Source organism: Pogona vitticeps, chromosome 3 (assembly GCF_051106095.1).
Source record: "Pogona vitticeps strain Pit_001003342236 chromosome 3, PviZW2.1, whole genome shotgun sequence".
Lineage (NCBI taxonomy): Eukaryota > Metazoa > Chordata > Lepidosauria > Squamata > Agamidae > Pogona > Pogona vitticeps.
In genome coordinates, this window is record NC_135785.1 from 113,736,271 (window position 1) to 113,751,729 (window position 15,459).

The following is a 15,459-nucleotide window of genomic DNA, read 5'->3' on the forward strand; positions in this document are numbered from 1 at the left end:
CCTACCCCGGGAAAAGAGCCAGCCTGTGCAGCCTTGGGCAAGCAGCACAGTCCCAGAGGGCCCCCTAGAAGAAAAGGATGGCAGACCCCTTCTGAGTGCTGTCTACTTAGGAAGCCCTGGGATGGGTTGCTGCAAGTAAAAATTGACTTGATGGCATGTGGGGGGGGGGGTTGCTCACTCGAAAGACAGATCCTGAAGCTGAGGCTTCAATACTTTGGCCATCTCATGAGAAGCGAAGACTCCTTGGAAAAGACCCTGATGTTGGGGAAGTGTGAAGGCAAGAGGAGAAGGGGACGACAGTGTCATTGAAGCTACCAACATGAATTTGACCCAACTCCAGGAGGCAGTGAAAGACAGGAGGGCATGGTGGGCTCTGGTCCATGGGGTCACGAAGAGTCAGGCACGACTTAGCGACTAAACAGCAAAAAGCAGGGGGGAGGGTGTTTAGATACCCCAATATATGGGAAGAGACATCTGTTTCACCAATAAGCCACGGGTTCCGGCGGCACCGTTGCCCCCCCCCATGTATTTACCTACTTCCAGGGGTCTGCCCTCAGGAAACATACTAGCTCCCAAAAAGGGTATTGCTGGCATGTAGAAGGGCAACACCGCCATGCTTGTGCTTGTGGCTTAGAAGCGGAGCGGCGAGGCGGGGCACTCATTTCAGTCAGACATACCCTCGCCTCGGAAGGGCTGTTTTTAGACCGTCGGCAGGAAGCACCAGGCCTTAGAAAAGTCATCTTTCAAACTACAGCCTCCCCAGCCAGCAAGGGCACTGACCTTGCCCGCCCTTGAGACGCTGGCGGAGGGGGCTCTGGGAGTTGTAGTCCAAACATAACTTATCTGAGGAACCATCCGCCTTCCTCGTTCCCCCGCTCCTTCTCTCTCTCTCTGCGGTCCCTAGTCTGGCAGTGTCTCCGGTCCCGGCTGAGAGAAGGCAAGTCCCCCAACGCCATCCCAGCGTCACCTGGGGAAAGATGATGATGATGATTGGGGGTTCTGCCGGGTCTGGACGCCCGTCCTTTTCTGGCAATATTGTCACAACGCCTGAACGCCTTTGCACCGCGAAGGCTCTCGGCTGCAAAAACCCCAATCATCACCAGGGTTAGGAATCGGGGTTGGAAGGTGGGTAGGCTCGACCCCGGAGCGTTTGGACGGCCAGCTCTCGGGCTCGCGATTGCAGCCGGGCGTCACGTGACCTGCCCCGCCCGCGGTCCCGGGACTTGAATGGAGCCCCACGTGACCCTCTCTCCGTAAAGGCGGCGCTGGGAAAGTTCCGCGGGGGCGGAGGTGGCGCGGCTCGTTCCTGCCTGGTTGGCTGGGAGGGGGGGAATCTTCTCTCTCTGCCCAGGATGCCTGCATTCAACATCTCCAAAGAAGCGCTGGTTGGGACGGCAGCCCTCGGGGCGGTGGCTCTGGCCGGGTTCTTGGCAGGTAGAAAGGAACTTCTGCCTCTTTCTCTCTCCCCACCCCTCCTCACCCTCAGCCAACCCCCGACTCCGTTCTCACCGCCATCCCCGTGCGCCGTGGTGTAGTTTCACCCCCGTGCCATCCACTTTCTGATGCAGAAGGGAGAAGCGGGGCCCGCGTTGCTTAGGGTCAGAACACGGGGGCGGAGGGGGATCCCGACGTTCATGGGCTTCGGCTGGCCTTCCTGGATTTCAGAGGGCTCTCCCAGGGAAGGTCGTCGTCGCTACATATTTTGAGAAGTAGTCACAATGGGACTGAGTCCTTTCCTAAAAGTGTTGGAGCAGGCAATCCAACAGGTGCAGTTTCGTCACCCTTGTGCGGCGAGCTGCCGTGAGGCGCGCTTCTTTCACCTTTGCGCTCCGTTACCCTCGAGGTTGTCGGAGCGGTCGTCCACCTTTCTTTTCTCGCTGCCAGGCGGGTGGAGCGGTGCCTGCTGGCAGGGGTACCGAGGCGGGGCTACCAGCCTTTGGAGGGCAAGGGCAGCCAGGGCTTGGCACCTAGGGGTGCCCCTCCCAAAAGACAGGGTGACGGGAGGGGGTTACTGTCTTTGAGCCCAGGCAGCGGGGGGGGGGGGGAGAGCCACACTCCAGGCGGAGCCATTAGCAGCCAGAGGAGCGATCTGGAAACTAATGGAGGGGAAATGATGGGGAGGCGGGCATATCCCCGCTTAACACCCCTGTCCCCGTTCACCCATTAGGAGCACTGTCCCTTTGCAACTTAAAGACTTTTTTGGGGGTGATTGGCCAGCACCGAAGATGCCTTATTTGATACAAACTGGTTTGCCAAAGGGGGTTAACTAAGCAGCAAAAGCAGTAGTGCCCCCACATATGGTAACCGAAAGGGAGGGAATTGTGACAGGTGCCACCAGGTGCCCATTTTCCAAGGCCAAATTCTTCCAGATGTTACCCATAAAAGAGGAATTTAAAAATATCTGAGTTTAACCTGTGTGAGAGTGTGTTCCCTCTCGTTCTCCAAAGCCCTTGGGTTAGGTTTGGGAGCAAAAGCCATTTGCCCCATATTTAGGGAAGACATTCAAAGACGCTGAGCCCCAGGACTCACTCAGACCCGCCAAATACAGGTGTGATTGTGTGCTGTGCAGCACTCAGCATGGAGCAAACCTTGTGTGGCGCTACTGATTGGAACGGATGGAGGAAGAGGGTTGCCCCATGCTGTGCTCATCCCAGCGCTGCACATTGAGTCCTGAACAGTGCCTGATCCTGCATAACAGAACCACAGTCCTGTCGAGGGTTTCAGTGAAGCCTGGAGGAAGAATGAGGCAGCCGTGTCATTTAGTGCTACCACACTGTGGTTAGGGTTCATGGCTCGGCCAGCCCCAGACAGGAGCAAGGGCTATAACACTTGGCTTTCTATCCGAATGAATTTACTGAGAACCATTCCTCAGAAATAATCAGTTTCATCATGTAATTCCCCTCTTCCCCATAGAAAGGGCACTCTTGCTTGTGTTCTGTGTTGCCATGTCAGAACCAACGTACAACTAACAGAGCTTTCAGGGTGAGATATTTAAGGAGTGATCTTGCCCGTTTCACTCCCCCAGCGAGTTTTCATGGCCAAGTGGGGATTCGAACCCTGTTCTCCAGAGTCCTTGTCCATCACTCTATCCACTACACCACACTAGGAATTGCTCTTGCTTGCTGTCCCCTTAAGACATATGTTTCACAAACGTCCTTGCCCAGCTTGACTCCACCTCCAGTAATCACCTGGTGATTTATTCTTCTGGCATCTGAAAGTGTGCACTTGAGAAAGAGGTGAAGGTTTGACTGTCTCTACACAATTGCAGAGGGACAGCCCCTCTAAAGGTATAGTCACGCAGGGAGAATATTGGAGGCCATCTGAGATAGAGCTTCCAAGAACTTCCACCATTAGATTTTGTTGAGAGAAAGAATTTTTTAAAAAACCTCCAGAAATAATTTATAGTTGTCAAACAGAGTTGATCTAGTTTATTTCAAATATTTGCACATTGCTGTTAATCTCCAGAACTACAACCCCGTTTTGAGAACTGCACATTTTTTTTTCTGACAGTAGCCACCAAATTGATACCCAGAGTGGTGTAGCGGATGGAGTAGGACGCAGGAGAACCAAGTGTGAACTCCACTTGACCAAGAAACTGACAGGGGAGGGTAAGATTGGTAAAACTCCTCCTTCAGTATGTCACTTACCTTGAAAGACCTATTAGGATCGCTATAAGCCAGTTCTAATTTGCTAAACATCAAAGACATAATACATCTATTGAATTGAATACTGGGGGGACATAGAAAGATTAATCCAAATCATTTATATAGAATCTCATGTCATCGAAGCCTGAGTTGGATAAATGTTCAACTATGTTGCAGAATATTTTGTAACTTTTTAAATACATGGTATTTATAAATACAATGTATAAAACTGTGTAAATACATTGCCTTATAAAACAGAATCAGATTTTGTAACCCTTATTTCGTAACTGAGCTCTTTGAGCTGAAATACTTTTTAAATTAAGATTATTATCCCATAGTCAGCCATGATTGACTTATAGCAAGCCTAATAGGGCTTTTAAGGTAAGTGAGATACTCAGGGAGTGCTCTTACCAGTCCCACTCCCCCAATGAGCTTCCGTGGCTGATCAGGGATTCAAACTCTAGTGTCCTGCTGTTCCACATCCTCCATACAAAGCACGTTACCATAGTCTCTCGAGATTGAAGGATGCCTACACTGGGTCCTAGTGCATCACTCTGTCCAATACACCACACTGGGTACCCCAAAATAGAGAACATTTCATCCTCCCTGATTATCTCTAAGGAGGGAAATCCATGTAGGGCCTAACAGCAGTACGTCTTCTAGGAATGAGAGAGGGAAGCATGGATTTTCCGCTCCCTCCTGTGTTCCAGAACTTCTTTGTTCACACGTAGTCTCAGTCTACAACTAAAGGGAAAGATTGCGCAGCCTGAGTGAATATGCTTCTTCTTGCCATGAATGAGGAAGGCCTCAAGTATGAGGGAATGACCTATACAGCCACCACGAGTGGGTGGATCAGGTTGAGCTGCTTTGATTCCTAGTAAAAGTCACACTCCACTTTGTGATGCAGCTCCCTCATAGCCTGTGTAATACTGGGAATACAGATGCAAGATTCTCATACTTATTCTTGCAGTTCTGAATCTCCACTAAGAATTTAACATCTGAAATGGTATGGAGATGTAGAGATCTCCCTTTCAGGTGATCAGAGGCTGCTGGGCTCAGGTGTTCTAAAAGGGAATCAAATGCTTTTATTTGTTATTATTGTATTACTGTTGCATTTTTTCTCCTTCACTGTGCCCACGGAGAAGCCCTTGTGGGAGAATATGTCTCTGGTGCTCTACAGTATGGCTGGCCTTGGGTTTTATGCCTAGGGGTCGAGACAGGGCAGCCTCAAGCAACACAATGACTGGAATTCTGTTGCTCACATTAGGTTTGTGAATCAGTGGAGGTTTAGTGAGTCAACTCCTCCGTAAGTTCCATTGATTCAATGGGCCTACTTTAGTTGCAACTTACTATGCTAAGAAACTGGATTTCACTCCTTATCCTGGGTTGATCCCGGGTGCGACACATCATCTCCAGAAGTCATTTCAACCACATGGGATTCTTTGCTGGGAACATTAGGCTTCTTGAGTTCTAGAACTGGAGGGCATCCCCACCCCTTGCCAAAGCAGGACATGTGCATCCCTGACAGGTGGCTATCTAACCTTCTGATTAAAAACCTTCAATGACAGAGAGTCCCCCCCCCACCTCTGATGCTCTCTATTCCATTGCTGAGCCGCTCCTGTTGCCTTATTAATGAACCCCTTTATTACATATAAGCAAAGACTTAAACATACAAGTTGTTCCTTGTTGAAACCTGTGCTTGCCTCTTGGCAGATGACTGCATGGTTCCATCACTTTAAAAGGTAAATTTAAAAATGTATATTTAAAGAGAAAATGGAAGGGACTGATCCTGCCACAGTCACCCTTAGCATGGCTTATTGTGAAACATTTCAAAACTATTTGTTGCAAGTATGTGCCTGTGCCTTTGGATTGAAATGGGAGTGTAATTTTGTCTCATGTGGTTGTTGATCTGTTTGTTTTTAAGGCAGAAGATATTCAAGGTTACATTTTGGTACTTTCAAAGGTTCGTCCTATGAGAAGAACAGCCAATTACAGCAGTATATTCTAGATTACTCCTTACGGGAGCACCCTATCCTAAAGAAGTTGAGATTGGTTAGTATGCATTTTACTGATGTTTTTAAAAACATTCTTTTAGAATCTGCCTTGCATTTCACAGACACCTGGATATGAGATTCAGATTATACAAAACAGCAGCTTCACAGTTAGAAGCGGAGATTCCTTAAGAGGTAAAGGATGTTTGATTGTCCCAATGAAAGGTTACCACAGGTCTGCAATTTGCAGTTCCATTTGCATTTGATTGGTAATTGCTGATCTGGGAGGTAACAATAAGTTTTGTTTGCAAGCTGGTTCCTCAGACACAGGCATTTTGAATGAACATTGTTCTGGACAGATGGCATTTTTATAACTTCGTAATTAGAAAGGTGACATCTCATATCATTCGCCCTTTAATTTCATCTTCATTGTTTATGGCATGTGGCATCTACTTACAAAATATGAAGTAGAGACCTTCTAGAATATATTTTTAAAAGGTTTTATTGCATATTTGCTTCTCATTCTTACTATTGCTTAACATGTAATGCAGCCCAAACTGAGTTTGGTGTTGGATATTGGGTAAGGAACCAGATCAGTCACAATTTCAGGTAAGAATCTTGAGGGGAAAAAAGGTTATAAAATAACAATATAAAACAAAGAAATGAAAAGCCTTGCACCAATAAAAAGAAAATGCAACAAAGATGGTGCTAGGTGAATTCAACATGAATTTGACCAAACTCCGGGAGGCAGTGGAAGACAGGAGGGCCTGGCATGCTCTGGCCCATGGGGTCACGAAGAGTCAGACACGACAAAACGACTAAACAGCAACAGGTGAATTCCAATTCCAAAGGAATTGTGACGACTGGGGGCCACCAATGAAAAGGCCCATCTCTGAAAACTACCTGGCTTACTTCCGTTGGTCAGAGAGGGGCCTTGGAGGCCTGGTTGTCAACTGGTTGTCAACTTCCGTTGTTTGGTCTCAGCATGATTTGGGCACTAGAGGTTAATACAGGCACTTTGAATTCTGTTTAGAAATAGCTTAGTCTCTTGAATAACTGTTTCAAAACAAGTGAGGTATGTTCCTTGTTCAATCAACAGCTAATAAACATGGCTTGCAGTTTTCCCTAGTTGTAATTTCTCAGTTCTCCAAAGCTAACCCCAGATAAAACACACTGCAGTAGCACAACAAGGTGATAGCCAGGGGCCTGGAATGTTGTGGTTAGGTGGTCTCTACTTAGAAGGAGTCTGGCTGCTGGATGTGCTTTGTGGGATAGAGCTTGCTTACCTAAAGTTGAGTTCATCAGCTTCTCCAGTAGTAATATTGCTCTTTCATGTGCCATGTGAGAGACTTAGACACCAGTCAGAGCCCAGACAAATCCAGCCAGTCACAGTACCTTCTGCCGACCTGCGCTGAGATTCAGCTTTTGTGGTTTATAACTAGGGCAGACATCTTTCTGATGAGAATTTGCTTAAGAGCAGTCTGTAAGATTATTCCTCTTTGGCACCAGCATCATCACAGCTGAAGTAAAGTTACTCTCAGTGCTCCGACTCCTGAGGGGTGTAGGAAAGCTAGAGGGCCTTAACTCAGCGGTTTCCAACCTTTGGTTCTCTGGCGTTCTTGGACTAAAACTTCCAGAAACCTTCACCACTAGCTGTGTGTGCAAGGATTTCTGGGAGCTGTAGTCCAAAAACATCTGGAGGCCCAAGGTTGGGGACCACTGGCCTTACTGAACTCCATGGCCTTCGCCACAAACCCTCCTTCCCAGATCTTTTTAACCATACCGTCGAGAGCTCTCTATAATTCAAACACTGGCTGAAATCCTGTTGCATAACAGTAAATTGCAACTACAGTAGGCCCATTGAATCAGTGGGGCTTATTAAGGAGTTGACTCACCAAATCAGCAGTTATTCAGTGGGCTGACTCTTATGTGCCTCAGTATGCTAAGCAACAGGATTTCAGCCTGTGTCTAGTTCCCACTGAGGTAGTAAACCTGTTCCTGGGCTGTACCAGTTTGAAATGCAGATGGAGGCAAACAGGATCAAATGATCCTATGTACGTAAGAAGTCCTGCACATCAAAGCTGAAGCGCAAGAGGTTCTTTCTACCTAATGTGCTCGTTTCGTATTGTACAGCCATTTTGTCCTCCTTTTCTGAGACAGCTGTGTGTGAGCTGACACACACACAAAACACACCCACCTCTTATCTGAACTGGTAAATCTCAGGTTTGCCATCTGACTGAGAATTGACCTGTCCCTTTCTATTCCCTTGCAGGTGCTGTAAACTTGCTGAAGCCACCATTCTAAATTTAGTCAGGAGTAGGACCTGGTCAACACAACACAATTCATAGGCAAACATCTGCAGGGTTGCACGCATTAGTTAAATCCGAAGAGTTTTGCCACCCACTGGCCCCTTCTGATACAGTGGTGCCTCGCTTAGCGATTGCTCCGTTTAACAATGTATTCACTTAACGATGGGTTTTTAAAAGAATTTTCCGCATCGTTTAACGATGTTTCCTATGGGCGATTTTCGCTTAGCGATTTCGGGACCATGCTTCGCATAGCAAATGCATTTTGGGTCCCCTGTTTCGCTTAACGATGTCCATTTTTGCAATTTTAAAAGTGTCTTAAAATGTTCAAAACTGTTTTAAATGCTAGGAATCATTAGTGCACCTTCTAAAACATGTGCAAATGTAATCTGGCTTTGTTCTGAGTCTTCGTTAATTTTTGGTGAATTTTTTTCTCCCCCATTGGAATGTATTGAACCGATTTTGACAGCTGTCAAACGGGCACTTCAATGCATTCCAATGGGGAGAAAAAAATTCACCACAAATTAACGAAGAGTCAGAAACTGTTTTAAATGCTTGGATTCGTTAGAGCACCTTGTAAAACGTGTGCAGACTTAATTTGGCTTTGTTCTGACTCTTCGTTAATTTTTGGCAAAGTTTTCCCCCCGATTGAAATGCATTGAACCCAATTTTGACAGCTGCATTCAATGCATTCCAATGGGGGGGGGGAATTCATAGACTAAAGTTGCCTATTATATGCATGTCACAAATTTCATTTTTTTAATTGCTATGGCATCATGAAAGCAATTAAATGGATAGATGTTGAACTGACTGTTCATTCTGTGCTTAAGCCTCCAAGACAGCAATAACATTTTCTCCTGTCCATAAAATAAGACCCCTCTAGGATATATTATTCTATAATGAATGGAAACCTACAGCAAACAGCTCAGTTCTGAATGTAGTAGCGGCTGTATACCCATTTGTATCAAGCTGAAGATCAGTGCAACACAGAGAAGTAGAGCTGTCTCCATGCTGCAGGCCTTTCTGCCTAGGCATGCCTCTGAGCTTCTTCTGGAACCCATCCCTGAGATAGTAATTGTGGTTGCATGATTTGTGATTAATCTCCCTTTGCCATCATCTGATAAAGTGGTTTTTTCCTGGCACTCCTATCCAGCAAGTGTAGTTTTGCCATGGCCGAGACAGCAGCTACAAGCCTGTGCAGGTGTGTTCAAAAGTATGTATCGCTTATCCTCAGATAAACTTACATAGCTTTGAAAACTGAAATCGCAATAGCAAAAATGCTGAGGGGTGAGTAACTATTGGGTACCCACTGTGGTGTTGTGGGCAGAGTAATGGACTAGGACTCAGGAAACCTGGGTTTGCCGCCAAAATCACTTATGCTGGCCCTGGAATATGCAATGTAACTATAATTCATCACGAGTGCACATTACTCCACCATCACCTAAAACAAACAAACAAACAAACAAAACAGCACTACTGAGAACTTTAAGGGATACATAGCTGGCTGAAGAGCAGCATTAACATTTTGGCCTCTTTTTCTAGATTACATCACAATGTCGTCATGGCTTTATGATGGTGTCTTGTGATGAGGCCCAGCTTCTGGCAAACCTGGCAAAGCTGATCAGAGCAAAGAAAGCAATTGAAGTTGGTATGTAAGCCTCTCACCCTCAGCCGGGGCTCCAGGAATGTAGAATGTGGATCCAGGTGCATCACCAGAGGCAGAGTGAGGGGAGAAAAGGAGGAAGCGGAGTGCCTGTTCATGTTCTAGTCATTACTCCTTGGTGCCTGTGTGTTAATTGGCTCTACAAGGTCTAGAACATCTTAATCCACAGCTCGTGGGGTGTAGTTGGTGGATAGGGAACTCAGAGAGACCTGGGTTTAGATCCCCACTTGACTGTGAAGATCACTAGGTGATGTGAGGGAAAAGTAAGAAAGGAGTGGAACATATACAGTGGTGCCTCACATAACGTTTTTAATTGGTTCCAAAAAAACAAACCTTATGCGAAAAAAACTTTATGCGAAACACCATTTCCCATAGAGATGCATTGGAAACCGGTTAATCCGTTCCAATAGGCACGGATTGCCGTCCTTAAGCGAAAAAACCCATAGGAAACATCGTTAAATGATACAATGTATCCTCCATTGGAATGTATTGTAGCTGACTCAATAGGTTTCAATGGCTTTGCGAAGTCAATTTTTGCAAAATTAAGTGTGTCATAAAAGGGTCAAAAATGGTTTTAAATGCTTGGATTAGCTTCTGCACCCTCTAAAACGGATGCAAAAGTTAATTTGGCTTTGATCTGACTTTTCGTTAATTAATGGTGAATTTTTTTCCCCCAACTTTTGACAGCTGTCAAAATCTGACAGCTCCATTAATTCCTATGGGGGAAGAAAAAATTCACAAAAAATTAATGAAGACTCAGCAACTGTTCTAAATTCTTGGGTTCGTTAGAGGACCCCCTAAATTGTGTGCAAACCTGATTTGGCTTTGATCTGAACTTTCGTTAATTTTTTGTAAATTGTTTTCTCCCCCATAGGAAAGCATGGAGCTGTCAGATTTTGACAGGTCCATTGGTTCCTATGGGCCAAAAAACAAAAATTCACAAAAAATTAACGAAACGTCAGATCAAAGCCAAATCAGGTTTGCACATGACTTAAGGGGTCCTCTAACGAATCCAAGCATTTAGAACCGTTTTGGACCCTTCTAAGACACTTTTTAAATTGAAAACAAAAAAAACGTTAAGCGAAGCAGGGGACCTAAAACCAAAAACGTTAAGCGAAGCATGGTCCCAAAAACGCTATGCGAAAATCGCCCATAGGGAAAAACGTTATACGAAGCACAATCTGCCTCTGAAAAAATAAACGTTAAGCGAAAAAAACGTTAAACGAAGCAAACGTTAAGCGAGGCACCACTGTATAGTGTCTAAATAAGAAATCAGTCCTTCCCACACTGCAGACTGAAGCAGAAAACTAAATACAGTATGACTAATTCTTTAAAGAATTAACTCCAGTAATAGGCTCTAACTACATCGCTGGCTGTATTTTAATCATAGGACAGGCATGGTGGGCTAAATGAGAAGGAAAAAATGTGTGAAGTCGTGGGGTGGTGTTTGTTTGGAAACACCAGGTGTGTGTCAACCCTCTTAGCTGTAACTGAGGTTTTGTTGGCGACGTGCCTTCTCTCATCGTTTCTGTCTTAATCCAAATTAATACAGAAGAATACCTGGGAATTATGTTAGTCTAAACACAAATCTACATACTTCAGTTCTTACCTTAACCCAGAGTCTGAAATGAACATACTTTCAGATGAATAAAATTTCCCTATTAGCTATCAGTCAGGCTTGTGGAGATACAGTGGTGCCTTGCTTAACGACGATAATCCGTTCCAGGAAAATCGCTGTTAAGCGAAAACATCGTAAAGCGAAAATAAAAACCCCATTGAAACGCATTGAAACCTGTTCAGTGCGTTCCAGTGGGGTAAAAACTCACCGTCCAGTGAAGATCCTCCATACAGCGGCCATTTTCGCTGCCTGTATAGCGAGGAATCCGTCCCTAAACACAGCGGGAAGCCATTTTGAAACCACCGATCAGCTGTTAAAAAAACATCGTTTTGCAAAGAATTGGTTCCCGAAGCAGGGAACCGATCATCACAAAGCGAAATTCCCCCATTTAGACCATCGTTTTTCGATCGCAAAAAGATCGCCATAAAGCCAGTTTGTCGTAATGCGGGGCAATTGTTAAGCGAGGCACCACTGTATTGTATTTCTCTATCCCATCACCTCCTGGAAAATAGAAGGGGAAGATATGGAGGCAGTGTCAGATTTTATCTTCCTGGGCTCCATGATCACTGCAGATGGAGACAGCAGCCACGAAATTAAAAGACACCTGCTTCTTGGGAGGAAACCGATGACAAATCTTGACAGCATCTTAAAAAGCAGAGACATCACCTTGCCAATGAAAGTCCGAATAGTCATAGCTATGTTTTTTCCTGTTGTGATGTATGGAAGTTAGAGCTGGACCATAAAGAAAGCAGACCACCGAAGAATTGATGCCTTTGAATTGTGGTGCTGGAGGAGGCTCTTGAGAATGCCCTGGACTGCAAGGAGAACAAACCTATCAATTCTAAAGGAAATCAACCCTGAGTGCTCACTGGAAGGACAGATCCTGAAGCTGAGGCTCCAGTACTTTGGCCATCTCATGAGAAGAGAAGACTCCTTGGAAAAAACCTTGATGTTAGGAAAGTGCGACGGCAAGAGGAGAAGTGGACAACTGAAGATGAGATGGCTGGACAGTGTCTGCGAAGCAACCAACATGAATTTGACACAACTCCGGGAGGCAGTGGAAGATAGGAGCGCCTGGCGTGCTCTGGTCCATGGGGTCACGAAGAGTCGGACATGACTAAATGACTAAACGAAACGATGGCAAAGACAGGAGAGGAGAAGATACTGCAAAGTGCCTGGAGTTTAGAGAACAGGGCTAATATTTCTTTAGCGTAGATAAGAAGGAACCACAGGAAGGTCTGCTCTTTTGAGCCAAGTTGGTGAGGGGATGGCAGTCTCATACAAAATGAGGTCGAGAGTTGCTTAAATGCATCTTCCTGTACCCTCCCCCAAACTTGGAAAGTGCATAATTAACTAATTCAAGATGCTCCAGCCAATCAAGGTCACTCATGTGAGAAAAAATAAGTGATGTTATTTTGTTGTTAAAGGTAGGGTCTAGAACTCTTGGGATTGCTTTGTTATAGACATTGAAACTAACTTAACAATTTCTTATTAATAGGTGTTTTTACAGGCTACAACACTTTAAGTATGGCTTTAGTCCTACCAGAGGATGGCAGAATTGTTGCCTGTGATGTCAGTGAAGAGTATGCCAGTATTGGGAAGCCTCTCTGGAAAGAGGTAATCGAGGTCAGCTGGTACTTCCCAGAGCTAAGAATGGGAGCTAAGCTGCATGTGATATAGGAGGTCACATATGCGCACCATCTAACTTCGATTGGGTGTTTAAAGTTGAAGGAACTATGTGCTTGATTGGAAGAGTTATGCTGGTACTGGGGGGGGGGGGAAGAATTCAGCACAGTTGTGCTTACACAGTGTAAAAACAGTGTTGTTGTTTTTAGAAAAACAATAATACAAACATATGATGGAATTTTCCTGCATGTACAGATAATGCTGATTATGCAGCCTAGTGATGCAGGTTACTTTGTCCACGACCACACTATTGCTTGCTAGTGTGTGCATGTGGTACCTCTTGCACAACTGGAGAATTTAGCCAAACTCTATTAGCGCACTGTCTTCCCCTACCAGTTTTACATTGGATTTATACTGTACTTAGTGCTTCTGTTGCAGGCTTAATGCCTACATCTGCCAAAATTAAGTACTAACACTACCCTGACAACAGGAGTAATCAAAAGGGTTTCTGTAGAGAGGCAGAATTTTGTCCAGCTTCTAATCTCAAAGCACTTTGCCATCTTTCCCCTTGGGGTGCCTTTGATAATGTTTCCTCTCCTTTCAGGCAGGAGTAGATCATAAAATTGACCTAAGGATAAAACCAGCCATCCAAACTTTGGGTACGTACACATGGATCAAAACTACAAAATGTAAAGATTAAAACTAACTGGTAATATGTAAGAAGAAAAGTAGGAACAATAACAGACTAGCTTCACCGGTCCAGTAGTGAGGTGGGAAGCAGAGGCTTACTCAGAAAACCACAACTACTGCTGTTTCCTCTTTTTTGTGGGCTGTGTGAATATTCACATCTTTGTACAGTGGTGCCTTGCTTGACGACGTTAATTTGTTCCAGCAAAATCACTGTAGAGTGAAATTGTTGTCAAACGAAATAAAAAAACCCATTGAAACGCATTAAAACCGTTCAGTGCGTTCCAATGGGCTGAATACCTGCTCGTCCAGTGAAGATCCTCCATACGGCGGCCATTTTTTGGTGCCTGTAATGCGAGGAATGCGTTCCTAACATAGCGGGGAGCCATTTTCTTCGGCCGGCGGCCATTTTGAAACCCAACAATCAGCTGTTTGCTGATCGTCATAAAGCGAAAAATCGGTTCCCGAAGCAGGGAACCGATCATTGCTAAGCGAAAAAACCCCATCTAAACACTGTGACACCCCATCTAAACTTCAGCGTTAAGTGGATTCGTTGTAGAGCGGGGTAATAATCCAGCGGGGCATGACTGTAAATGGCACCTGCACGATATTCTGAGAGATTAGTGGAAGTTACTGGGCAGGCTTTTCTAATTTTACTGAAAAGCTTAGCTCCTCTTTGAGGTCCTAGAAAAGCTTTGGATGAGCAGAAGACCTCAACGCTTGGCTGTGATCGAGCAACAGCTGTTCTTTATACAACAGCCCCAAGCTGTGTAGGAGAGTCTGGAAGTTCTAAGTCCAACTTAGGAGGCAAAGTGGCTTCATTTCTACATGTAAAATGATATTTCTCTTATGTCTAGATGAACTTCTAGCAAATGGTGAAGCTGAAACCTTTGATTTTGCTTTCATCGATGCTGACAAAGAGAGTTACAATGATTACTATGAAAAATGTTTACGCCTCGTAAGAAAAGGGGGAATAATAGCTATTGACAATGTAAGTACTGCAGGAAGAAATAGAAAAGGTCTCATGGCTCCTTAGCATTTAACAAATTTATTGGTCTAATAACCCTTTCTTCTCTGAGCATGAAGTTATCTACAGTTGGCAGATACATACACACACATAACACATGCATAGAAAAATAGTTAAAATTGACAGGGGCAAAGGCCCAGAAAAATGAGGTAGCTCCTTCACTTAATGGCCCTTTTGGCTCAACTGTTTACATAGTATCAGCCAAGGGCAACATTTCTATCTCATAAAGCAAAGGTCAGTCTGTGAAGGCAACAAATTGGTTTAATTTCTTGTGGCAAACATTGCAGGTAGAGAACTAAAGATTGACTCAGAAAGCATACTTTAGATCTGGTAGAACACAGGCAAACTTCTAATTTTAGATTCCAGTTCTATCTGCATATGATTATAGTTGCAATAAAAAGTGAGTGTGGTGTCCGTCTGTTCCTTTGTTTTTCTGTTACCCTCCTCTTTCTTTCCCTCTGTTAGGTTTTGTGGTCGGGGAAGGTACTTAAACCAGCAAGTCATGATATTGCCCAGATGATGCATCAGTTGAATGAAAAGATATTCCATGATCCGCGTGTGGTTGTAAGCATGATCATGATGTGGGATGGCCTAACATTGGCATTCAAGCTCTAATGGAGGAGGAGGAGAAAGAGGAGGAGGGTGGCTTTGAAGAAGCAAGTAGGCTGAGCCCTGAAAACCTCTTCACATATTGGGAATGAAGAGGAAACATACAATTATGTGTATTTTGATCTTGTCTCAGCAAAATATTTCAGGCTTCAAATTGTAATATAAACAAAGAGGAGGTCGCTCCAATTATTTTCTTATCTGCTACAGCGATGGCTAACAATCATGGACAGAATTATGAAGAAATTGCCTTGTATGTTTTCAAGATAAAATGGAGGCTGTTTTTTCACA

General features: G+C 44.8%; 1 protein-coding gene across 1 annotated transcript; it reads left to right on the plus strand.

Annotated features, from left to right (window-relative positions):
- Positions 1–1,268: 1,268 nt before the first annotated feature.
- COMTD1 (catechol-O-methyltransferase domain containing 1) lies at positions 1,269–15,459 on the plus strand. Its single transcript, XM_072995002.2, has 7 exons — positions 1,269–1,434; positions 5,569–5,696; positions 9,484–9,589; positions 12,721–12,839; positions 13,453–13,507; positions 14,393–14,526; positions 15,028–15,459. Exons 1-7 carry the CDS (start codon positions 1,353–1,355, stop codon positions 15,175–15,177), a joined length of 774 nt encoding a protein of 257 aa, XP_072851103.2. The 5' UTR covers positions 1,269–1,352; the 3' UTR covers positions 15,178–15,459.